The sequence below is a fragment of the Falco rusticolus genome, chromosome 1 (assembly GCF_015220075.1).
Source record: "Falco rusticolus isolate bFalRus1 chromosome 1, bFalRus1.pri, whole genome shotgun sequence".
NCBI lineage: Eukaryota > Metazoa > Chordata > Aves > Falconiformes > Falconidae > Falco > Falco rusticolus.
In genome coordinates, this window is record NC_051187.1 from 32,451,928 (window position 1) to 32,476,064 (window position 24,137).

At 53.9% G+C, this 24,137-nt stretch overlaps 1 protein-coding gene across 5 annotated transcripts in view; it reads left to right on the top strand.

The window, feature by feature from the left end:
• The first annotated feature begins 6,645 nt into the window (after positions 1-6,645).
• RPH3A (rabphilin 3A) overlaps positions 6,646-24,137 on the top strand; it is a 36,127-nt gene continuing 18,635 nt past the window's right edge. For 2 of the 5 annotated variants that reach the window (XM_037375637.1, XM_037375641.1), the window contains exons 1-4: positions 6,646-6,756; positions 15,766-15,997; positions 16,529-16,543; positions 17,362-17,505. In XM_037375637.1, the coding sequence (XP_037231534.1) occupies positions 15,921-15,997; positions 16,529-16,543; positions 17,362-17,505 (236 nt within the window). In that variant the 5' untranslated portion in view covers positions 6,646-6,756; positions 15,766-15,920. The remainder of the gene's footprint in view (positions 6,757-15,765; positions 15,998-16,528; positions 16,544-17,361; positions 17,506-24,137) is intronic. The other 3 variants (XM_037375639.1, XM_037375638.1, XM_037375640.1) reach the window with 3 other exon arrangements.

Sequence of the window (24,137 nt, forward strand, 5' to 3'; positions counted from 1 at the left end):
GTAAATGTTGTTTTCCTTTCTCATAAGAGGGAATATTCTGATTCTGCCTGGGTTGACATCTTGAAACAAGGGGCAGGGCAGCATATCCAGGGTGCAGGAAAAGGAGCCCTCTAAAAATCAAAGAGAAGAGAAATAATAACAAATGAACCCAAAAGAGCAAGACCCCATGTGCCCTGCCAGGGAGCTCTTGGGCAGGTTAATGACCAGCAGTCATGACCACCACTACTTGAAAAGACCAAATATTATTTATTCCATTGGTCTGGCTCGAGGACAGCCGTGGTGCCTGCGGTGTCTCAGTGCTGCGGTGACCCAGCGCTGCCATCCCCACCGCCCCAGCAGCCTTTCTGCCTCCATCCTGCTGGTCTGCGTGCGATCCTCTGGCTGGGGAGTGATGGGGGAGCCATCAGCTGAAATCTGCCCACGTGTTTTGGCAGAATGGGAAGATATTCTTGGAGTCAGGCTGGGGAATGAGCAGACACCTGCATGCTGCTGCTTGCTGCCAGGTTGGGCTTTTCTTTCCCAGTGTAAAATTTCCATTTGGAAGCTGCTGGGGAGCAAGATAAGAGCAGGGTGCTGCTTCTCTGCTTCAAAGTGGAGCAGCCTACCTCTCCACCACGGAGTGTTTCCAGGTTTCTCTGTGCGGCTGGCATGTGGCTGCCTGCCTGGACGTCGCTATTTGCTGTGAGTTAATTATTGCAGATTGAACAAAAATTGCTGCTGGAGGCTGCACCTCCCAGGCTGAGCTGGGGGCTGATATCCCTTATGTCTTTATATAAAGCCTGGCATGGGGCGGTTATCCTCCATCACCGGCTGGGGCTCGGAGGTGAGACCCAGTGCCATGGGGAGCCAAGGGTGGGGACAGCATCACTCCCAGGGACAGGTGCTGGGCCTGCTCCCTGACCCACCTTGGCGGTGTCCCCATGCATGGGCACATCTTGCTGCATCCCCTAAATCCCTTGGAATTGCTTATTCTGGGGGTGCAGCATTGCCTCCCCCAGCCCACACCGTGCATCGCTGCAGGTGCCTGGAGGAGCAAGTATGGGGTGCGCACAGCCCCTGGGTTTGCAGCCACCCTCTTGCACCCCTTCCCCTTTGGCTGGCAGCTGCGACAGCACAGGCATCTCAGCCTACGGCCGTGGGAAATGGGAAGTGGAGAGACTCTATTTTAATACACCGCTGTGGGTTGGTGACCTAGAAAAGCAGCTCGGAGAGCAAGAGTGTGAAGTCCAACCTCCCCCGCTGCAAGTGTGGCTGCCGTGCCGCCGAGCACAGGGTGACCTATATAAAGCGATGGGAGAGGTGTAGGGGCGTGCTGGTCCCACAGCCCCAGGGCTACAGCTTGGGACCCTTCCACAGGCACCCCGTGCTCCCAAGCACCATTGCCCTGGGTGTTAGAGGGGATGAGAGGTGGGTAAATGAATAAATCCCCTTGTTGGGTGAGGGTGCAGCATAGCCGGGCATGCAGGGATGCAGCCGGTGGGATGCAAGCAGGTCCCTCCAACCGCTGTGGGATGGACCGTGTCCATCCCGGTGCCGGAGGGTGTTAGCAACAGTGACAACTGTTGTTACTGAATATATATTGGTAATGGTGTGGTAGAGCCGATGCTCAGCATTCATGGGTGGAAGGTGAGATAAAGCTCCTTCCTCCCCTCTTTTTAATGCACCCTATCAGAAATAATATAAATCATTCAAAGCCTACAGGTATGTGTTCTTTGCAGTCTCTAAAATGAAATGAAGCACAGCTATCCTCAGCCAAAAAGAGTAAGTTTCTGAAATGCTGTACTCAGCTGAGTAGAAGGCACGCCAATTAATTAAATCAGTAAATAAGTTATACTAATCCCATTAACAAAAGAGGAGCTGGAGATTAAATCTTTTATGGCACTTACTGAAAAATTAATGCAGGCAGTCTTTTAGGAAATATATTCTTCCCCTCACCTCGCCAAGGATAATAGTGCAGTTTTATAGGACAGAACGTTATCAGAATTGAAAAATGAATGTAAAACTAGCACATATCTTATTAAAGGAGTGTAATGAGCTGCCTCCATGGTTGAGCTGGGCCTGCTGAGCTTGGGGCTGAGCATCACTGCTGGGACCGTGGGCTAAGCCCCCGGGCTTAGCTGGGGGTCTGGGTCCTGCCCGTGCCACTGTGGGGGCTGAGGGAAGGGGAGATGGGGGTGTTGGCGAGGGATTTGGGGTCCCTGTGGGTTTCCTCAGGACCTGATGGCTCTGGGGTGAGGTGGTAAGTGGGCTGGGGAGGGGGATTTTCTCCCAGGGTTGCCGGCACCTGGAATGAGTGGAATGCTGAAGTCCCCTCAGTACAGACGCTTTCCTGGCAGGGACAGGGCTGGCGAGGGCTGACATGCTATGGAGAGGCACAGATGTTGGTTAAAACTGTCCCAGCATCCTCACAAGATGCTTTTCTTCCTTTATTTCTCCAGCCACTGCTTCTGCAGAAGAACAAATCCCATCACCAGCTCCTGGAGCAGCTGGGTTCCCTGTGACCCCCTGTCACGCGAACCAAGCGACAAGGGGGAAAACTTGCTTTCCTTTCCTTTATAACGTTTGGGTTTTGGTTTGTTTTCTATTATTATTACTATTATTATTGCACTTTAATCAAGGGGATTAATTGATGATGTCTCCTCTGGCTTGTGTTTTGCTTGTTATTTTCTGAGCTGGCAGGAGGGTGGGCTGGAGGGGGATAAGGTATAAATCAAATAGCGTGGATCTGGCTGCGTCCCATGTAGGTCCCTGGGGAGGGACCGAGGCATGGTTTTCTTCTGCTCTGGCCTGAATCTTGGCTTGGTGTTTTCTCTTCTTGAAAAAGTAGGTGCAAACTCTCTGCTCCCCAAAGTGCTGGGCACAAACTCCCTGGTTTCAGCTGCCAGGGTCTGTCCTACAGCTTGGAGAGCTCGGGCTGGTGCCCATCACCCCCTTCTCCATCCTCTTCTCCCTCTTTTCTCCTCCAGCTCTTTCTCCAAAACATCATTTACCAGCAAGGAGCGGCACTGGGCAGCTGGTTATGGATTTTGGGTGTCGGGTGGTGGGTCCTTTCCCATCTCTCTCGCATGTCAAACAATTAAATCAGCACCAAACCACTCGGGCTGAGTGCGGTGGAGAGCACGGGCTGAGGCAGTCGGCGGTGAGTTACGATGCAGCTGGTGTGCACTTCTTGCTGTCACGTCCTGGGGAGCTCCTAGGAGCATCCATCGGGATCTGTGGCCAGGCAGCTTGTGGGGAGAGCAGCTCAGCTTTTAGTGATTTACAGAAGCAAAAAAAAATGCTCTCTTGGGTGCCCGAGCTGCCATCAATCTTGCTAATTTAACTCCTGCAGCCGTGCTGTGGCTGTGAGGGGAGGGCTCGATGTGAGCCTGGTTTATTTTCCCCTGTATCGGAGTCAGCGACGGCAGCTGTTATTCAGAGCTGTTGTGTGCTCGAGCTCTGAGAGTTTATAGATTTCCACTAAAACACTTTTAATGCTAATTAAAAATATTGAAGAAAAAATGTTTAAAAAAAGCTCATATTCTTTTTTTTCCATTGGACTGCCCAACTCTGCAGACATCAGAGGGATAATCCTGGCCTGGCGCTGGCTCATCACTCCCTATCTCCTGTCCAGCACTTCAATTAGATGTGACTAATTGGGCTATAAAAGAAGGAGAGAGGTTTTCTCCTGGAGCAGCTGAGCAGCAGTGCAAGGGTGGCAATAGCTGAGTCAGCAGTATGGCACGTGCTGTGCTTTTGATGCTTTAATTTGCTGGTGCAGCCATGTTTGCTGTGTCCTGCCATCAGCCACACTGCCCTGGAGGAAAGTGCTCCAGCTCCATCCCCGGATCCCTCTCCAGCTCCATCTTGGGCTCCAGCTCCAGCTCCATCCCTGGCACCAGCTGCAGCCAAGGATGGGAGATGGCTGGAGGTGAAGCACAGCCCAGATCTGACATCTCCATGTCTAGTTCTGGTGCTGATTCGATGCCTGGGGCTGTCTGTAGCCATGAATTTGGTTTTATTCCTCAATTATTCCCATTGAAATCAGTGGGATTGCCGATAGTAATAAAGCCAAGACCATAGGTACCGCAGGGTGGAGGCTTGCTTGATACAGCAGTGCGCTGGGGGCATCCAGCCTGGGCTTCTGCCGCCTCCAGCAGGGAACCACTGCGCTGCCCTAATAACCTCCAGGATTTTTGCCTCTGCACTTGAACTTGAGCGTGCGGGCAGGGGCTGCCGGGGCACAGTGCTGCGGTCGAGCGCTGCAGACAGGCTCCATCCCAGCCTCCAGGCAGGATGGCTCTGGGGCTGAACCAGGCGTTTTGCTGCGTGCTGAGTCAGATCACAAGGGGAAATATAACAAATTCTTGAGAATTAGAGGTCTGGCGATCATAAAAATAAACCTGCGAGGAAATAAATAAATAAAACTTCCATGCTTTGATCTGCTGCAGCAGAGATGCCAGACTGCCAAAATGTATTTATAATTCCACAAAAATCCGACTGTCTCTTTTATTTTAGAAAATGGGCTTAGAAAGGGGAGTGAAAGTGCTGGGTATTCAGAACAGAGAAGTGCAGGTGTTGCTTTTTTTCCTTTCTGGAAAGCGAGTTTTAGATCTGATTTTCAAATTTCTGCTTCTTTTTGAGACTCTCCAAGGAAGGTGACAAGACATATCAGCTTGAAAGTACTGTGCTCATCTCTCCAACTACTTTGCATAAGTGAGAGATACTTTCGCTAAATAAAAATACATAGTTGAGTCTGAAAGAGAAGAAGGTGTCCATCAAGCATCTAGATGAATGCCAATCAACATTCAACCTTGAGTGGTAGAAAACATTCCTTGCTGAAGGCAGGAACGTGCTCCATCCTTCAAGGATTTCTGTCTCTTCAGGGATTTCTTAAAAAAAAAAAATGGATTTTCATGAAAAGCTTACTTGCAACTGGTTAAAAATCTTTTATACAAGTGACATCCAGCTATAGGAATGAGAAACTTTCCTCCCCCCCCCGCCCCGACTCAGGCATGGCATCCTTGGCCGTGGCTTAGCGTAGCTCAAAGCCCTGTGAGCCTCCTGCTTGCAGGGGCAGCCCAGAGCCATGTCTCACCCCCCTCAGCTTCATCTCACAGCATCCTTTTATCAAGTTTTTTTATTAATTTTCCCTCTTTGGCTGCTGATGCCAAAGTGTCAGGCCAGCTCTGATTTCCATCCCCTCCTGCTGGCAGATGATCCATCCACCTCGCTTTGCCTGGTGAGAGATGATGCAGGAGCAACTGGCAGGAGAACTTCTGGAAAGTCACAAAAGCCCAAAGGTGCTATGGTTCCCCACTGGAATATCAAGAGCGGATAAAAAGAGGCTGCTGGAGCTGATGACCTGGGTACAAAAGCACATTTGCAAGCTGGGCTCCGTCCCAGCCCAGCTCTATCTCCTGGCTGTGAGCTGAGCCCCCCCCACCTCCATGCGGTCCCTGCTGCAGGGGGAAGGAGGTCAGGGCTCTCGGGCTGGGAGGTGCAGCATGGTGCTGGGGGGTGGGTTCAGGCTGTTGCCCCTTGCAGCTTATGAAGCCACGGGTGCTTCAGCTCAGGAACAGAGTTCCTTCTGTGCAATAAATCACCTGTTCCATCAGAGATTACCCCTGTTCCCTGCAGTAACTGTTCCAGCAGGTAGGATCAGTGCTCTCCTGAAGGTCCAAGCAGTGCTGAAGTCACCGCAGAGCCTGGCCAGAGGCAGCGAGTTCCCCGCTTCTCTGTGGGGCTGTGGTGGGTCTTTAGGGTTAATCTGGGCAAGGAGTGTGGGATCCCCTGTGCCGCTTAAACCTGAGTGCGGGGGCCAAAACCCCAGTCAGGGGAGCCTGGGTGGGCAGGCAGCTCCTACAGCTTTTGGGTGATGCTGCAGGTGCTGTGTGAGGGAAGAGTCTGCCCCACTTTGGGCCCCCACATGTGAGTGGGGAGATGTCGGTACAGGCAGCTGGGGTGCTGCGGCCAGGGCACGGGGAGATGCCCAAAGGCCAGTGTCAGAGAATGTGTGTGGGGGGGGGCGGGCAAAAAGTGCTGTGTCCCCCAGCGGTGGGGAGGGATGGGGTGGATGGGAGAGGGGATGGAAATGGGGATAAGAGATGGGAAAGGGGATGGAGATGGGATGGGAGGGGGGATGGAGATGGGGATGGGAGAGGAGAGAGGGGCTGGACATGGGGATGGGAGAGGGGATGGTTATGGGGATGGAGATGAGAGAGGGGATGGGGATGGCATGGGATGGAGATGAGGATGGAGATGGGAGAGGGGCTGGACATGGGGATTGGAGAAGGGCTGGATATTGGGATGGAGATGGAGATGGGGATGGGAGAGGGGATGGGGATGGGAGATGGTAGAGGGGATGGAAAGGGAGATGGGGATGGGGATGTGGTGGGAGAAGGGATTGGGTTGGGGGTGGGAGAGGGATTGGGATGGGGATGGAGATGGGGATGAGAGGGAGCTGGGGTGGAGGAAGAAGGGAGAGGGGAGGGATGGGGATGGGATAAGAGGAGGGGATGGGCAGCGAGGGGGTGCCGCTGCCGCTCCCCCCAGCAGGGGGCTGGGGGGCCGGGGACCGCCGCGCTTTGCGAAGGGGCCGGGCGCGGGGCGGGGGCGGCTCCCCGGGGCGGGCGGTGCCGCGGGGCCGGCCCTGCCCCCTCCCCTCCCCTCCCCCCCCTCCCCGCTCCGCAGTGCTGCCGCCGGAGCCGCGCTGCGCCCAGCCCTGTGCGGGGGGGAGCGCCCAGCGGCTCCCGGCCCGGCGGGACCCCGGCCCAGGTAAGGGGCTGGCGGGGCCCCCCCGGCGCTGGAGCCACGCGTGGGAGCGGGGCGGGGGGCTGGCTGCTCCTCTGCCCCGGGCGGGGGGCGGCCCTGGGGGGTCCTCGGGCTGCGGGACCGGGGGTGCTCGGCTTCCCCGCTCGCCGGCCGGGGAAAGTTGCTGGCGGCGCCCCGGGGCTGTGCGGGCGGTGGGTGCCCCCCCCGCGGCCGCCCCTCCCGTGGGCAGCGGCCGCAGCTGGCAGCCCCCTCCGGCGCGCCGCTGCAGGCGGGGGGTCGCGCTGGGGGGGTGCTTTTGGACTTTGCCGGGGGCGGGCAACTTTGGAGCACGTTGGGGCATTTGGGGGATGGTTTGAAGCCCCCGAAATGGGCTTTTGTCCCTGGTCCCGGAGCGGGAAGAGCGGGAGCTGCGGCGGCAGCAGGAGCCGAGCCCCTTCCCTGGGCAGGAGCAGCGGTGGGATGCAGAGAGCATCCTGGCCCCGAGGATGCGCTGCGGGGGGGCTCCGGGTCCTCTGCTCCCCGTTAGGGCTGCGAGAGGGCATCGCTGCCCCGCTCAGGGCTGGCTCAAGGGCCTTGGCAAGTGCCTTCTCTGCTCCTTTCCCAACACAGACAAAAGTGTTGCAAAAGGCATGAAAAGCCATTTGGACTCATGGCCCAAAACCTCCTGGAGGCAAACCCAGCCGCCTCGGTAAATAGGCTGAGGCTGCCTCACACCGCTGCTCCCAGGACAGGTTGTCTCAGAGCAGGGACCTGATTATCTTTTTTGCTGGTGTCTTTCCGTTAATTCTGGTTTCAGATATAAACTGGAGCGGCAATTTGTCTCTGAGCAATTAACACTTCTTCGTTTCGCCGCTGTAAAGCTCGGAGCGAGGTGGCTGCCCTGGACGTGGCTCTGCTTTGGGCTTGGTCCATGCTACACCGCTCCTGGGATCTAAAAAGTGTGTGCGGATCGGTCTGATCCCCGCTTCCCGGGAGGCTGCAATAATAATAATAATAAAAAAAAGATAATACAGGGCTTCAAAACACGGACAGTTGGCTCCAGGGATGCAAAGATGATAACAGATGAACCATTTGCTTTAATTACTGGTATCAAAAGCCCAGGCTGCAGCTTAGCCTGAAAATAAATATTGTTAATGTTGTGATACTGGGCTTTATTTGATGATGCATCATTCATCTGGTAGGGTTTTAGCGAGCTGCTTGCTTTTGCTGTAGGGACTGACTCAGGGGATCTGTGTTCAGCTCTTCCATGGGGATCAGCCTGGGGTACGTGGAGCCGTGGGTCTGAGCCCCACATGCTAAGTTGGGGGTTGCTCTGGCATCCCCCAGGAAAGTAGCGTTGGGTGGGCGATGCTTGTCCGCAGCAGCCCTGCCACTGGGCGAGCGCCAGCCGCCCCCGGCAGAGCTGTGCTGTATCCAGGCGATGCAGTGGGGGCTGTTTGGCATCACCTGTGTGTGTGGCCTGTGGGATGGGCTTCCAGCTAAGACCTCCTGCATCGGCCCCACCAGTCCTGTTAGGAGCAACCCATCTGGGTGCAAATCCTTGCTTGGCACTGTCTCCAGCTTGCTGATTTGCTTTCTCCTCCTTTGCAGTCTTCCTTTTGCACTGCCCTGGCTCCTGAGGAGAGACAAAAAGCATGCTGAATGGGGGCAAAAGCACATATTTTTTGTGTGGAGCACCCTTTGTGGTGAGGGTAGAACCCAGAAGCCCATTACGGGACTCCGCTGCACCTCCATGGGTGGGTGGGTGCCGATATTAAGTGTTCCCTGATTTTGGAAGGGGCAAGGGAAGAAAAACTGCTGAGAAAGGGTGAGGGGACTTGCAGCTCCAGAGTCTCTTTTTGTGCTTAAGTTTTGAGGGACTTTTCTTTGGGACCTGAGAACGAGATGGTCCCCTGTGTCTGCTGCAGGTACCCGGGGCTGTGCCGGCAGCAGTGAACCTCTGTGCCACTGGTGGCCCCCGGCCCAGTGCCCTCCTCCTGCCTGCAGACAGGTGACGATGTCACTGCAGTCATTGCCAGTTACTGATAACTGGTGATAAATCGTTCCAGGTGGTCCCAGAGCACTCAAGGGCTGTGCTCTGCTCCCCAAGGCAGTGCCCCCAAGGCCAGCCTGATTAATTTCCCCATCCTCATTAAGCCGGAGACTGGGGAGTGGCTGGGGCTAATGACCTGATGGTTTATAACATTCACATGCCAGAAGATGCCCTGCCTCCATCCCTGTCTGTACCTGCATGGGTCTGAGCAGCATCGCTCTCCTCCAGCACCCGGAGGTGGGTATAGGCTCTCCTGTTTTGGTCCAGTGCCTCAGTGGTGGGGGGCAGGTCTGGCTGTGTGGGACCAGATGCTTAGTGGGGGTGTATGAGGAGAGGAAGGAGCTGCACGTAGCAACTGGGGAAGCTGGGAGCCCAGCATCTCTCTGGGTGGTGCAGATGCTGAGCTGGGTGGCTGCATGCTCCTCTCTGCTGGTGCCTGGGCTCTCTGTGGCTGTTGGGGAGGGTCAGGCTGTGGTGCTGAGGGGGACCCCCTCCGCATAGATCTGTTGTAGGGTGCCTGGCTCTCTGTGGCTCCTCTGACCCTGGCTGAGCATCCCTGCTACCCCTAAGGAGGGCAGGTTGGCAGCCCTGAGCATCCTCCACCCAGGGTTGTGTTCTGGGGATGGGGCACGTGCCCACCCCCAGCTATCGCTCCTGCAGTGCGATGCTGTGGTCCTTGACCGCTGCTGGGGCATCTTGTGGGGACTGTCGCTGCCTTTGGGAAACCACCCCCAGCACTGAGCAGGACCTGCTGCCTCCGAGCACGCTGTGTGTCAGCCAGCTGGCAGGTACTTCCCAGCCTTTTCACATCGCTAAACTTCCTTCAGCTGTTGCCGCTGTTGTGGGGTAGTTGTGGGGGGTCCCTGCGCTAGCATCCCTGGTGGGGCTGGGTCATCCTGGTGGCTCTGGCCATGAATCCCGGATCGGTGTGCTGGAGCGGTGCAGCAATCTGTTGCTAAGCAGCCTTCGGAGCAGCTCTGCAGCGGCGAGAGGAGCGATGGCATTGCCAGCATTGCCATCGCTGCATTTCATAGCATCGAGTAGGCTTGGGGTGCGCTTGGACATTGCCTGGCCGGAGACCCCCAGCTCCAGCAGCCACGGGTAAGTCATAGAAATCTAGAAGTGATTCTCACCCCCCCCCCTCCCATTGTCTTTCCCACAATTAATCAACGGGAGTAAATCCTTGTGACAGCATCATAACAGTGTTTAGTTTGTGAAGGAGCTGCTGGAGGAAATGTCAATGTGCTGCTTAAATAAAATTGACTGTGCACTGCTGCTCAGCTGCCTTGGGATGGATCTTTGTCTGGATGATGACAGGGAGCTGGGAATTAAGGGGGAGGGGAAAAAAGGAATCTCTTGGCACCTTCTGTGAATTTAAAGGTGGCAGAGGCATCGGCCAGACCAAAGGCATCTGCAGTCGGGAGGGCTCCCAGCCCTGGTTTAACTGGAGGGTGTTGGAGCTGGGAGAGCCCCGTGGGCTCCTGTGCTGCGTGGGGGGGATGTCCTGTGCCACTGAGCAGTGTGCCATGCCATGCCACACTGGTCCCGTCCTGGTGTGTCATGGGGCTGGGTGGATGGGTGCGGCGGGCAGGGTGCTGCCGGGTGGGCTCCCAGGGGCAGCCGCTGGGATCGGGGCAGCAGAGGATGGCCAGGACTTTCATTGCTTTGGGTTACTTGTATGCCTCAGATCTGTGGATCGCTGCCACCTGTGGACTGTGGTCTTCACCATCGGTGACCTGTGGGGCCATATTTAGCCTTAATTAACCCACTTGTGCCAAGCTGGCCCAGGAGGTTGCTCGGTTCCCTGTAAGGGTCTGGCATGGGGCTGAAGGATGCAATGACCCCGGGTTTGTTTTGTTGGTTCCAGGTCTTTCCCAAAAGCTGAAATTCCAGGACCCCTGGCCCTTGTGTTGCCACAGCGTGGCTGGAGGGCTCTGCACCCTGGAGTCTGATCCCACCTCATGCCATCTCACACCGGAGCAGCATTGCTGGGTGGCTGGGACATGTGGGTCCCTGTGGAAGCATGGGCAGTGGGTGCTGCCGTGGCTGTGGGTCACTCTGTGCTACACCTGGAGTCATGGGGTGGCTGTCCTGCTGTCCCAGCCCCTCTCCGGCTGTCTGGGTGGGGGTCCAGGCCAAGCAGCTTCGGTTTGACATGTAGGTGTGTTTCTGCCAGCTGAGGTCTACCTCTGTTCTGCCTTTTTTTTTTTTTTTTTTTTAGGAAAATCTTGAATGTGGGCTGTTTCCTGAAGCACCATCCGTAAAGCGGCTTGCCCAATTTTGCCTGAACTTTCTAAAATTATTTGCATGTGAGATGAGACAAAGCGTGGATGTTGGCTGCGTGGGGGATGTTGAGATTCGAGGGACCAAAACTCCTTCCGGCAAAACTGGGCTGCCTTCCTGCCCCTCTCTCTGATCTGCTGATTGTATAGCAGCGTTACACAGCTGCCTCGGCAGATATTTTGGGGCTACTTACACCTTCCCCCGCCTCTGTAGGTAAATCCAGTAGTACCAAATCCTGACTGGCCTGAAGGGAATGAGCACCCTGCTGTCTGCTGGGCCAGCTCTCTGGGGCCCCTATAGCCATATGTACACCATAGGGGATGCTGTGGTGTGTATGTGGCTCCTGTGCTGGGCAAACTCTTTTTTTCCTGGGAAAGGAAAGAAGAATGTTGGGAGATGCTTGGGGCAGAGCCAGACGTGGGGTGCACAGTGTCTGTACCAGGTGTCCGGTGGGGACCTGGGGTATCCTGTGGTTTGCACAGCTCTCCTGTGTGCCAGGCACCAGCCCTGGTGCTGAGCCATGGAGGAGGGCAGGATCTGGCCCTGATGGACTTGTGGTGACAAATGTGGTCCCACTAGCTGGGAGAGAGTTCCAGCTGAGAATGGTGTTTGGGGATGTGTGTGCATGCTGGGTGGGGAGGCACGGTACCCATCCTGGGGCTGCCGGTGCATCCCCTCTCCTGCATTTTCTCTTCCCATCACTCAGCTGGAGGGTCCCACTGGGTCCTTGTCACCCGAAAATATGCATCCCCTTCTCCCTGGGCATGGGGCTGGGGAAGCCCGTCAGGAAATTGGGTGCTCATTCCCTACTTTTCCCTCCCTAGCTCCACCGCCCCGCTGTGGAGTGTAAGCCAGCTCCCATGGCCAGGCTGGCCTTGCAGCTGGCATGAAAACTCCATCAGCCTGATGGAGGATGGTGTTTGGATCTGCTCGAGTTCAAAACCTCCTGTTTGGTGTTGACACACAGAAATAACCTCTCACTTGGCATCCGAGCAGCAGTTTGGGTTATTTGTTTGGGGTCTAGCTACTGGTGGTGAATAACAAGCTGCTGCCAATGCTCTGCAAGTGTGTTTCTCCGAGTGAATGGTCGGGCTCTAAAACCTGCTCTTTCAAACCAGATTAATCGCATTAGGCTTTGTCAATGCAAAAATTACCTCATCATTGGCACTGGCAGGTGGTGTAGAGCAGCAGACTTATTCAATATTTAAGAAAGCTGCATTGCAGAGCTGAGAAGGCTGGAGAAATAGGTTGCCTGTGTCAGTGTCTTTGCTGGCGGAGATGATCTCTGCAGGCACCGCCAAGTGTAAGATGTTGAGCTCACCGTAAAAAAACTGATTATTGTGCTGGGAGTCTTTAAAATACTGACTTTTTTCCTGTTTTCTACCCTGGCATGTTCTTTCCAGATGGCTAAACCAGCGTGTTTGGGTAGCCCTGTAATGGTCTCTCCTTGCAGATGCCCGGTGGGTGGTGGCTCCGGGTTCCTCCTGGTGCCCATGGGGCAGGATGGGCTCGTGCCATGGGGCTCCTGCTGCCTTTCCCTGCCTGCCCAGGGCTGCTGGAGGGTGAGGGGGACCTGATGCTGCGTCTGCCGGACTTTGGGTGCTGGCAATGGGGCTGTGAATCGGCACCTCTTGGCTTGGAGCAAGCGGTGGCTGCGCACGGGACGACAGCGCCGGCGGCTTGGGGAGAGGCAGAGTGATTCATGGAAGGCATTCAATCCCTTTTTTATTAAGGCATGATCAAATACATGAGCTCCGTCATACAGAAGTAATGGAGCGGTGTGATTAGAGTCATGTGGCTCTTCCTTAAGGCCAGAAATTAAGACCTTGCTTCTATTCCTGGCTCTGCTTGGGATGCGCCGCGTTCACGCCAGTGGGAGCTGCCGCCTCGCTCCTCCCGACCTCCGCCTGCCATCGGAGAACCTCAAGCAGCCGGCACAGCATGGGGATAAGGGCTCCTCGCATCCCCAGTGGCGGCAGCCCTGGGGGGAGCAGGTCACGCGACCCTCTGGGCACAGCCAAGCCTCAGAAGGGCTTGGCATCCTCCTAGGATGGGATATTTCCATTTCATTAACTAAATGCTGCTGCATCCCATCGATTATGACTTGGATTGCCACATCCTTTTGCTTGCGAGCAAGGATTTGGTGGGGGGAAAAAGCCACCGTAAGCTGTTATTTTGTTCTTTACTGTGCACTAAAAATGTAGAACCAAGCATTTAGGACAAGCGAGAGTAGTTGCTGGAAGAAATGCAAAGTAGATCTTCAAAATCTATTATTTATAGGCTTGGGAAGGCTTGTGTATTCCTCCAGGAGCTGTCCCCGGGCTCTTCTCCATCCTTAACAAAGTGAAACACCTGCGGCCTCTCTATTATTAGCAGAAAGTTCTAGTTGGTGGAAGTTTTCCTTCCCGCTGGCTGATGTGATGGTGAGCGCCCTACACTCTTCGCTCGGGGAAAAAACCAGGGATTTCCCCCTTATTTGTGGAGCCGGGGCAGCTGCTCCTGCTCTGCGTGACCTTGGGAGAGCCCCTTATCCACACGCATCTCCCCACAAGTGTCTGCTGGCAGCATGGTGCTGCTCCTCCTCCCTGGGTACCCCATGAAATCTGCACCCAGCCCCGCGAGCCCCCCTGCTCCCAGCCGCAGCCGGACCCTGCAGCCCCCGCAGGAGTTTGGTGCTGCAGTGCAGATTGTGGAGGTGACGGTGGGGACTTCAGTGAACAATTTGATTATTTAACTGACCTTGTCAACCAGAGCCCTCTGGTTTGGCACAGGAATAGTTGCTGTGTGGAGCCAGAAGAGTACTAATTACCCTGTGTGCTTCACTTTTTTTTGTGTGTGTACGTATGTATTTTTGGAAGTTATTAGTGAAGTAAAGGTGAGTCTCAAAACCTCTGCCAACCCTTCAGAGAATGATGGAGAAACCCTTGCAATATTGCAGAGAAGATAGTGGAGGATGGGAATTATATTTTTCCCACTTTCTAGGAAAGTTATGCTTTTTTTTCATTGCTTGGAGTCTGGGATTTCAGTGGGGCAGTTTTACAAGCTGCCGTTTTCCATCTTCTCCCCAGGATAAACTCACCGGTGCCCCCATTGGAATTTTGCTGAGAGCTGGAGCTGCTCTGTGCCCCGCAAAGGTGGATTTGCTGGGTTTGAGCTGAGCTCTGGATTCACTGGAACCTGCTGGCAGCTCTGGCTTCAGTGCTGGGATCCAGCGGGATGTGGGTGGCTGAGTGGTCCCTTCCACCCAGGGAGGGATCTGGGGCAGCATCTTTCCAGGGCAGCGGGTTTGGGAGGATGAATGGCCCCGGGGCTGGGAGCAGCTTTGTTGCCCGTGGGCCAGGCTCTGCAGAGGGGTTTGGGTTTTTGTGGGGTTTATTTTTTTTAAGTTCTGCTGCAGGAGGAGGAAGCAATTCAAATGCAGGTGCTGTGAGCGATGCAGGCATGAGGCTGCTGCTGCGGGGGGATCCCAGCGGGTACCCCACGCCAGCTCCATGGGGAAGATGGGCAGGGGGAAATCCCATGTGTGGGAAGCATTTGAGCTAACAAAAACTTCCCCCATCAGCAGTAACGAAGGGGTGATCTGTATCCTCCTCAATGCCTTGTGCTCTAGTCAGCGCTGCAGCAAAGCCAAGCCTCTGTGGACGGATTACCTCTTCTCTTTTATTTTCACCTTAATGGCTGTAAAGGGATGCTCAACCTGAGCTTCTCCCTTTGCAAGTGATATCTTGTGGGCAATGTCATCTGTGGACCCGCAAGCTGCGCTTTCTGCTCTTGGGGACCATCCTGAGAGTGGTCCAGGTGTGACAGTGACTCATGGTGTAGAGGCAGCATCTCCCTGCACCCCACAGGCGGTGCTGGGGTGAGTGGCTGCACAGGAGGATGGATCCTGTCCTGCCCTTGACTGGGGACACTGCTCAGCCTGCGGTGTTGACCCTGTGTAAAAACACCGGTTTCCTCCAGAAAAGGCGATGGGATGGCTGGATCCATCCCTGTGTTGTGGGTGATGCTGGGTGTCAGCTTGGGCTTTGCTGCCCAGTCTCTGTCCCCATGCAGTGAGTAGGGGTGGTGGGGTAAAAACACCTCCAGAAAATGGGAATAAACTAGCACTCAGGCTCTGAATTTTACATCAGTTTGTTTTTTAATAAAAGCAGTCTGTTTTGCTGAAAGAAGAAAGGTCTGAAAAGGTCCGTTTCTTGATGAATCTTTTGTAGATGGGTAGAAAGAGTATTGTGTTTGGCTCCTGTTGTTACGTCGTCCTTCAATGCCTCTCCCAGTTTCATTTTGCAAAAACTTTATTAAACAAAAATGAAAATAGAGGAGTTTTGTTCCAGAGGAAATGTGGTTTGGGGGGAGGATAGTGAGACACGCTGGGTTACGGGGAGGAAGTTTCCTAGTTTGTAGATCTTTCTCTGAAATGGAAACTTCCTCTTCCCTCCTAGCTCTGAAGCCTTGTAATTAACGTGAGGTCGGGTATCTCATTAATTACATCCATACCGAGTGTGGCTGCATTGCCCTCCTGGGAGGGCGGTGGTTGTAGGCTCCTGTGTCTTGTGTGCAATATCAAGACAGAATGAAGTGACATTCCTGTTCCTCTCCCGGCTCCCACTCCTCTTAATGCCAAAAATGAAGCCCTGCCTGGTATGATTTTTGGGTTTTTTTGCTTGTGGTTTTTTTTTTTTTTTTAATCTTCCTTCCAGCCTGACTGAAAGCACTGGGTTACCTCCATCAGCATCACTGTGATCTGGCAGCGGAGCAAAGTGATTGACATCCCCTGTGTGCCGAGTCAGCGCCTGTCGGCGGAGCACCAGCGTGCCCGCACTCGTGTGTCCCCGCGTCCCCTCAGCAGCCAGCAATGACCGACGCAGTGGTGGGTGGCAGCTCTGACCGGTGGATGTGCCCCAGTGACAGGACCATGTCCCTCCGGACCAGGTGAAAGGAGGCGGCTGGGGGCTGTGGGAGGAATAAGAGCCACCGGGGGTGGGAGGTGATGCGGGTGCAGCCACCCCGGTTCTTCCTCTGGGGACATTGGGAACTGGGTTTGTGCTGGTTGGATGGGGTTGTGTTGTACTGTTGCCACCTGAGAAGGTGGTAGGGACAGACCCATGGGTGCGCACGCATCCCAGTGCCACCGAGCAACCCTGTCCATCTGCCCTGACACCCTCTGACACAGCGCTGTGCTGCATCCCACCACATGGCAGATCCCAACTGGCTGGGTGGTGGCAGCACCCGTGGGTGGCTGCTTGTTTTGGGTGCCTGGGCGATGCAGGGGCTGGGTGAAGTTCGTGTTTGGAGCTTGATGCTCCACGCTGCCTTGGAGGAGCGCCAGGCGTCCATGGAGAGGGACATGCCATTGGGGACAGTTGTCCCTGAGGCAGGGAGAGCACTGACTGCCTGGGCTGAGCTGTCCTCATCCCTTCTCTCACCTAATCTTTGTTCCCTCTCTTTCCCTGTGCCTCCCAGCAGCGAGAAGGAGCAGTAAGTATCTCGCATGCTTTTTTTTGCCCTACTGCTCTTGACTTGCTACTCTGACAGTCTTGAGAGAACAGGAAAAACCTTGCTCTGGATGCAAGGAAAAAAGTAATTAAGTTTGGGAAGTGTTGCACAGGGTTTTAATGTACTTAAGGTTTAAGACTGTGCAGGTCTGCTCAGCCCAGGGAAAAAGACCCAGGAAAGGTCTTTAGATGAGCAGAAAAATGAGGGGGGGAGGAGTGTTTGCCTTTTGCACCCTTCGTTAGCGTTGCCCCTCTGCCACCTGCTAATTTACAAGGCTGAGTGGCAGACGTTACCGTGTCACCAGGTTAAAGCTGCCTGATGCCCAGGCTGTGCTCACTGTGTGAAAGGATCTTTGGAAATGACGTTAGGAGAGGAAAAACTCCCATGTTTGCTAAAATGTACCCAAAAAACCCCCCATTCCTGTGGCCACAGCCCCGGTACCACAGCTTGCTGGCAAAGCCTGTGTTACACGGTGGAGAGCAGGGTGCCAAATTAACTGTGTCTGTTGATGCTGAAGATGGAAATAATGAGAATATTTTTGAAAAGCAGAGTTGTTTTTTCTATGAAACAAGTGTTTCCATATGACACACACCCACCCCAAATGGAAGAAAGAGCTTGCACCCAGCGGGTGGGGGAGGTTTGCAGGCTTCCTGTGAGAAGAGAGCTTGGAGGATGGGGTGGTATCGTACCCCTTCCTCCTTGGCTTGGGAATTGGTGCCTGGCGGTTGCCCACGCACAGGTGTGGTGCACATGCACACGTGTGATCTGTGGACGAAGCCCTGGCCACCCTCTCCCCACAGGCTCCCCACCGGCTGGGCAGCACGGGGCGGCCAGCCCGAGCGGCAGCGCAAGAGCGAGGAGCTGACGGATGAGGAGAAGGAGATCATCAACCGAGTCATCGCCCGGGCCGAGAAGATGGAGGAGATGGAGCAGGAGCGCATCGGGTAAGGTGGCGGTGGTGGTGGCACTGGCACTGCCATGCTGGCTGGGACAGGAGGGACCCCCAGCCTTGCCGGTGCCCGCGGGGGAAAGCGCTGGCTTGGCTGCTTTCCTGGCCAGCAGCTACTGCACTGCAGTGTTTCTCCTGAAAGGGAGCCTGCGGGGGATCTTTTTGAGCTGGCGTTGGTCCTTGGCCAGGAGGAACCTGTGAGCAGGGGAGGGAGCTGCTCCGTGTGCCGCTGCTGCTTGGTGTGCCGCTGTGTTCTGGACCAAGAATTTACAGCCTCGTTGATCCCCCCTGCTTCCAGTCTAGAAGGGATCATTAATAACATCTCATTTCATAAAGCTGTTTGCCCGGTCCAGAACCCAAGCAGCCATGAGCACGAGCAAAGCCACAGCTCACCGAAAGTTGTTTTGTCTTGTTTTGAGGACACAGATGGATTCATCGCCCCTTCCATCCGTGTGTCCCAGTGGTTAATCCCTCCTGAATAGGGCTGAGTGATGCCCAGCCCCCGGGCTGGCCCTGCATTGGGACCAGCTCCTGGGGGGGGCTGGCGCTGCCCCAGCTGCATCCATAGTGGGGTACCCATGATTGATGGGGGGTGCTGGGGGCACGCCTGGTGCCGATGCACCCAGCGTGGAGCAGAGGGTGAGAAGTGCCTGCCTTTACTGCATTTCTGCCCTGCCTGGGCAAACGTGCCAGGTGAAATACTGCTAATCATTAGGTATTGACTTGGTCTGCTGGGGATGGTTTTCCAGAGGGGATCCCCATAATCCTGTTTGTCAGGCATCATGCCTTTTCATTGCAGAGGAGCATTTTATTCTTGCTGAGCTTAAGCATTGACTACTCCCCCACCCCCCCGTCTTCTGGCAGGAAATGCACTCAAAGCCAGGCAGAACCAGGGTCTCTGCTCCCCTGCAGAACGTCAAAGCCCCTCTCATAGCTCAGGGATGACTTTTGCTCAGCAAACAGGCGTGGGGCCCTGAAGGGCAGCTGCTCAGTGAGATGCAGAGAGGTTCTGCCTGTGCCCGCAAAGCCTCATGCCACAGCCCGAGCTTTAATCCATCAACCCGGCTACTTAATAACCCTTAAATATTGAGTGTGCATTTGCAGTGCGGGTCACAGGGTGCTCCGGCTGCAGCACGCAGTCTCCCTTGGTGGCTGCAGCACGTGGCCTCATAAGTCGTGGGTTTATTTCCTCGTTTGTGGAAAGACTTTGTTAAGAGCGGGTCTGTGAGCAGCTTAGGCAGATATTGCCCGGCCAGTGGTGTTTGTGCTGCCCGGGCTCAGCATGTGCCCCATGGATATGGGCACAGGGTGCTCCTCGGCTGATGTCACCCCGTGTGACAAAGTGGCATGCTTCCCTCTCCCAGCTTTCTGGTGGAAACCAGGTGAAAGTAGCTATGAATGGTGGTGATTCATTCCCTGAAAGCGCCTACAAGCAGTGTTTCCCTAGCTTTGCCCATCTGCAGCCCAGTAGGAATTACTCTCAAACGTGATGCTTTTTGGATTATGCTTCAATTGGCTTTAGCAGTGGGGGAGAGCTGGGGGTTTTTTTTGTCTTTTGTGTTGTTTTGTTGGTGGTTTTTTTCCATTGTGCATTCCTGCAGCTGTTCGCAAACCTGCAGCAACTCTCCCTTTTCCCTCCGTTAGCCGAGCCGGAGGAGGTTTCCTCATCCTCATTCATGAAAAAGCCAAGCAGAGGACTTGGTGCCGTACTCGGAGTAGAGGAGGGGAAGGCTGGCGGATGTGCAGTCACAGCTGATTTGCCTCCTGCGCGTAGGCGTAGCAGGAGCCTTGCCAACTCCTTTGTGTTTGTTGGCTTGCACAACAAGAGCTGTAGGATGTGCAGCTACAGAAATATGGGACAGCGTCTATATCAGTCTCGTACAGAATCGCCTGTTCAGGAGCTGCTCGGACATTATCCAGGATAGTTTCTTCTATTATAAAATAATCCGGGTTTGCCAGGCTGGCCTCTAGCAGGGATGCAGCGGCTGTGACAGCGTCTCTTGCTCGGACAGGCTGCCCTGGGGAGGTGTGCCTGGAAAGCCCGATTTTCTGGGATTATCTATTCCTGTAAGGGAGGGGAAAAAAGAAGCAAAATCCATGAAAAACCTGGTTTAGGTTAATATATGGAATATCTGTGAAGTGAAAGTGCCTTCTAAAGGAGCAACATGTGGTAAATACTTGAGGTCATCTTAATAAGTGGATGTGTGTGCGCTTTAGATATAATACTTGAGCAATCACGAAGCCTACAGCTGGGTGCTGGCTACAAATGATCCTCCTCGTGCCTTGAAGTCCTTCCTGACTTAGTGCCATCCATCTCCTGCCCTCTCGTGTCCCCTCTCCTGTACTCACCATCCCACAGGCCCATTACCTTGTCCAGCCAGGGCAGGGTGGGAACAGATCGATGCTGCTTGTTGAGAAGATGTTTGTGGAATCAGACTTCATGTCAAACCCAGCTCAAATTAATCTAGCGAAAGAGTATTTTTAGCACCAGGGGTGGATGGAGGCCTGCGGGATGTGTGATCTGGATGCTGATGAGGATTGTAGGACACAGACACTTTGGCGTGGGGTTTTTTTTTTGTTGGTTTCTTTTTTTTTTTTTTTTTTTTTGGCTGGGTCATTGTCTCATAGCACAGAGAAGGATAACAGGAGCTGAAATCATCTTAGACAGTGATACAGTGAATGCATGTCAAGCTTGAGTTGATGAAGGGCTTTACAACTGCCTGGGGATTAGGACAATCCCTTGGGCCAATTTAGGGGCACAGGGGCTGAAAGCCGGAGGGCAGAGCAGAGCTGCAGCAGGGATGGATCCGTTCTCCTCCCTTCTCCCTCCCTGCTTGGCCTGGGCTCATGCCTGGGGGGTCGCTGGGGCAGCTCTGTGCTAGCTCTATCGGTGGCGATGCTCTGGCTGCAGTCGTGAGGAGCCTGTTCCTCCCAGCTGATGCAGGAGCACCTGCAGGCACTAATTAACTCTGTTATGCACCTATAATTGGGTGTCATCAATAACCCACCAAGTCTGCTCCACTGCCTAATGAGGTCCATCGTGCTCTCGGCATCGAAGGAAATATCTTAAATCATCCAAAGTTAGAAATTGCTGTTTCTGGAGAGAGCCTTGCGGCACGGAGCCGGTTGTCCCAGGGGTGACATGACGCATCACTCCTGCATCTGGCCATGCCCCTGTCCAGCTGCAGGTACTCCCTTCCCTCCAGTCCCCCCTGAAAGTGCGATGGTATGACAGTCTCCCTATGGGCCACAGCCTCTCACCTTTCCTCAGAGAGGACCAGCTATCAAACAGGATTGCATTTTAATTTGGCTGCTTATTGCTGGGATGACACGTGCATAATGCTGGAGCAGATGGTTTAAGTCACAGGGGATTAAGTCATTAACCTCGGTGGCCAGCAGCAGAGATGCTCTCTGGGGACCACAGTCTCGTATTTTCTTTCTCGACTTCAGACAACACAAAAATAAAAATTGGGGCCAGGAAGGGCAGGGTTTCTGCTGGAGGCAGACAGAAATGTCTCCTGAGATGCCAGCTTCTAGAACAGATGAGGTTAATTCATGGCCAGAAGGCTGCTCATGTGCTTCTTGAATTTTTGTGTGGTTTTGGTGTCCATTCCCCACCCCACCCTCCCCCCCCCCCCAAAAAAAAATAATCCCACCCTCTTCTCATTTCTGAGACTGGGATGAGCCTGCAAAATACCAACCCTCCTTTAACACATTATCAGAGGCATCAAGGACCTGGAGTGATGCACTAGCATGAAGTGGGATACTTCAGGATGCATGAATCCCCGTAGCCTCCTTGAGCATCTTCCCTCCATGGTGAGGGCTGTCAGCAGAGGATGAGCTTTGAAAGTCAACCTGTAAAAGCTCAAATGATGCTTTACTTTGATTTACCTGTGCACTTGGAAGAAAAATGCTACTCATTTTTCATCCTGGTTTTCATTATGTTTTATCTGTAGCTTGGCTTCTTTTCTTCTCTCTTTTATACCATTAAAATTAGCCCTCATTTAATATTCAGCCCTTTAAGGCACATGATTTCCCCGTGGAGCCAAGTCAGGGCTTAATTCTGGAGGCACTTTGTGACCTCCTTTGTGTTTTACTTAGGTTTTTTGCCACGTAAGTGATGGCTGAGTCTCTTCCTGCATGGGGCTGGGGAGCATCCGGCTTGTGATGTCCCAGATCAGGTCCTTCCTCGCAGGTCAGGTCCTTCTCCCACCCTGGTGCAGCAGTTCAGTCTGCTGCATTAAATGTCCTCCCCGATGTGATTTAAAACCCATTAGGCGCATCTTTAGCCATTCATTTCTGCAGAGTGGCGATGAATATTTAAACACAACGCGCTCTTGCGTGCTTGCCCCGCTGTTAAGTCTTGTTTCCTGAGATCCTCAGCTCTTAACGCCAGGGACTCTCCGTGTCCCTCTGCATCCCTCTGGTCCTAGCACAAGAGCAAATGCCGATGCTGTAGCGCTGCGATTGCCTGTGCTACCCAGGCTTCAGCCCAGCCTGAGGTGGTCCCTCAGCCTTCGCTGCATCCCTGTGGGACCCTCTGCATGCCTAAAATCATGGGAGATGTTTTCAGGTCTTCCTGCAAATGCCAGACCTTCCCCTGCCTGTGCCAGGGCTGCTGGGCAGGGGAGGTCTCCCACCAGCCCCAGGGCTGCTCACCTTCCTTTCCCAAACCGTATTTATGGGGCCAGGCAGATGCTATATTATCAGGGGACTGTTCCATTGCTTTTATCATCTCAGGTGCATGGTAAGCATTTCAGATACAGTGTATCACCCAGTTCTTATATCTCGCTCCCATCAGCGACTAATACGTATTTCTTTGGCAGATGACGGATGCTCTCCCTCCCTGCAGGGCTGTCTCTGGGAGCAGCGATGCTCCCAGGCGCTGGGCTTGGCCAGCTCCCTGCCACTGGCTTTAATTATTTCTATCTTGATTTTTCCCCCCCTAATTATAACAATTCGAGGCATATTTCCTGCTCTTTGAAGTTAGTCTTACAGAGGCCAGAGGGATGGGCGCTTTGAAGTGCACATCATGGTAAGGAAGATGTTGCTGTCATCCTAGAGAGCGCAAGGGATGGGGATGAGGTGGATGGCTATTTTATGTGCAATAAAAATGAGGAACAAACAATATATAGGGGAGAGGGAGCGAAAAGGTTTTGGGAAGGCAGAAAGCTTGTTCCTGGCTGCTACCTGGGGTAGAGCAGAGCATCCTTCTGGTTAGCAGAGGGAGGCCAGCCCGTGCATGGGGCTCCGGCATGTGTGTGGAGTGGTGCTGGATGGAGTCAAACAGAAACCTGGGCTTTTTGCTCCCAGTTATCACCTTAATCGGGAGCTTCCCAGCCCATGGGTTTTGGTGCAATACCCCCTTTCCCAGGTCCTGCCCTCTTTCTGCCAAGTTCACGCCAGGACTTAAATTTTAACTTTTTATACAGTCCTTTTGGGGTTTGAATCAGGAAAAAAAGCCCACTTTCTCTGGCTTGAATGGATGTTTTAATTAGGCAAATGTCCTTCTTTTGAAACCGGTGCCACAGGTGTGTGTACTGACTGCTGAAGCTCTTCCACTGGTTTAAAAAAAAAAAATCTCTTAAGGAGCTGCTTCTGGTAAATGAGAGACTAGGAAAGATTTTGCAGCTAAATAATGAATCTCTTGAAATGCAAAGGCTTTTTTTCTTTATTTTTTTTTCCTTTTGATTGTGCCATTTGTTCTAGTTTCTATAATAAGTTTGTTTGGGCTTGCAGATTTCCAACTGGAAGCTGCTTCTCTTGGAGCAGAGCTCTTGCAGCACAGCGGGGGCGGGGGGAAGTTGCAGAAGATCTGGGGCTTGTACATGTGCTTTGCTGCCAGGAAAATAAAAGTTTTTGCCCCAGGAATGTTTTCCCTGTTGAGGTGAGAGCAATATGCTGCGACAGAAGCTGGACGCTGTTGGTTATTTGCTGCTGGGGGTTCTTCATGCAGACCCTGCGTGGCATGTGGTGGGACGTGGGCTGGGAACAACCGTGGTGTGATTCATTTCGTTTAAATAAGAAATGTTTGAGAAACAGCCAGTTTCCAGGTTTTAATTGGAATACTGCTGGCTGCTGGCCGGATGTTTATGGGATGATGCAGCTCTCTTGATATCACTGGGACCTCCGTGTTTGCAGCAGGGCGGATGGGCTGCGGAGCTTGGGAAGGCACCGAGGGCGTATGGTGGCTCTAGCAACTGACTTATTCTGTCAGAAGAAATCACCTATGGATCATCTGCAAAGCAGTAAGCAGGTGCTGAAGGGCAGGGATCAGACAGTGGCATCCCTCGGGAATAACGCTGGAGCAGGGAGTTAGGCTAGCAGATAGCTTCCCCGTTAAGAGTGAGGTGGAAAGGCATTAAAGGGCTGTGGTCCGAGGATGTTCTTTTTCGACAAAAGGATGAGAAGAAGACTTGCTCTATTTAGAGAGCCCGTGGTCATGTCGCTGCTGAAACTTCAGGTGGCGAAGACAGAAGGGACTTGCAAGCTCGCCCATCTGCTGTCTGGTGACATTGTAGCTGTGAAAATAGTGATTTCCCCCGACGGCTGGCTCTGCCTGGCTCCCCTAGCTGCCCAGCCAGCTTTCCCGTCTGGAAACGGGCTGCAGGCTTGTTAATAACTGTC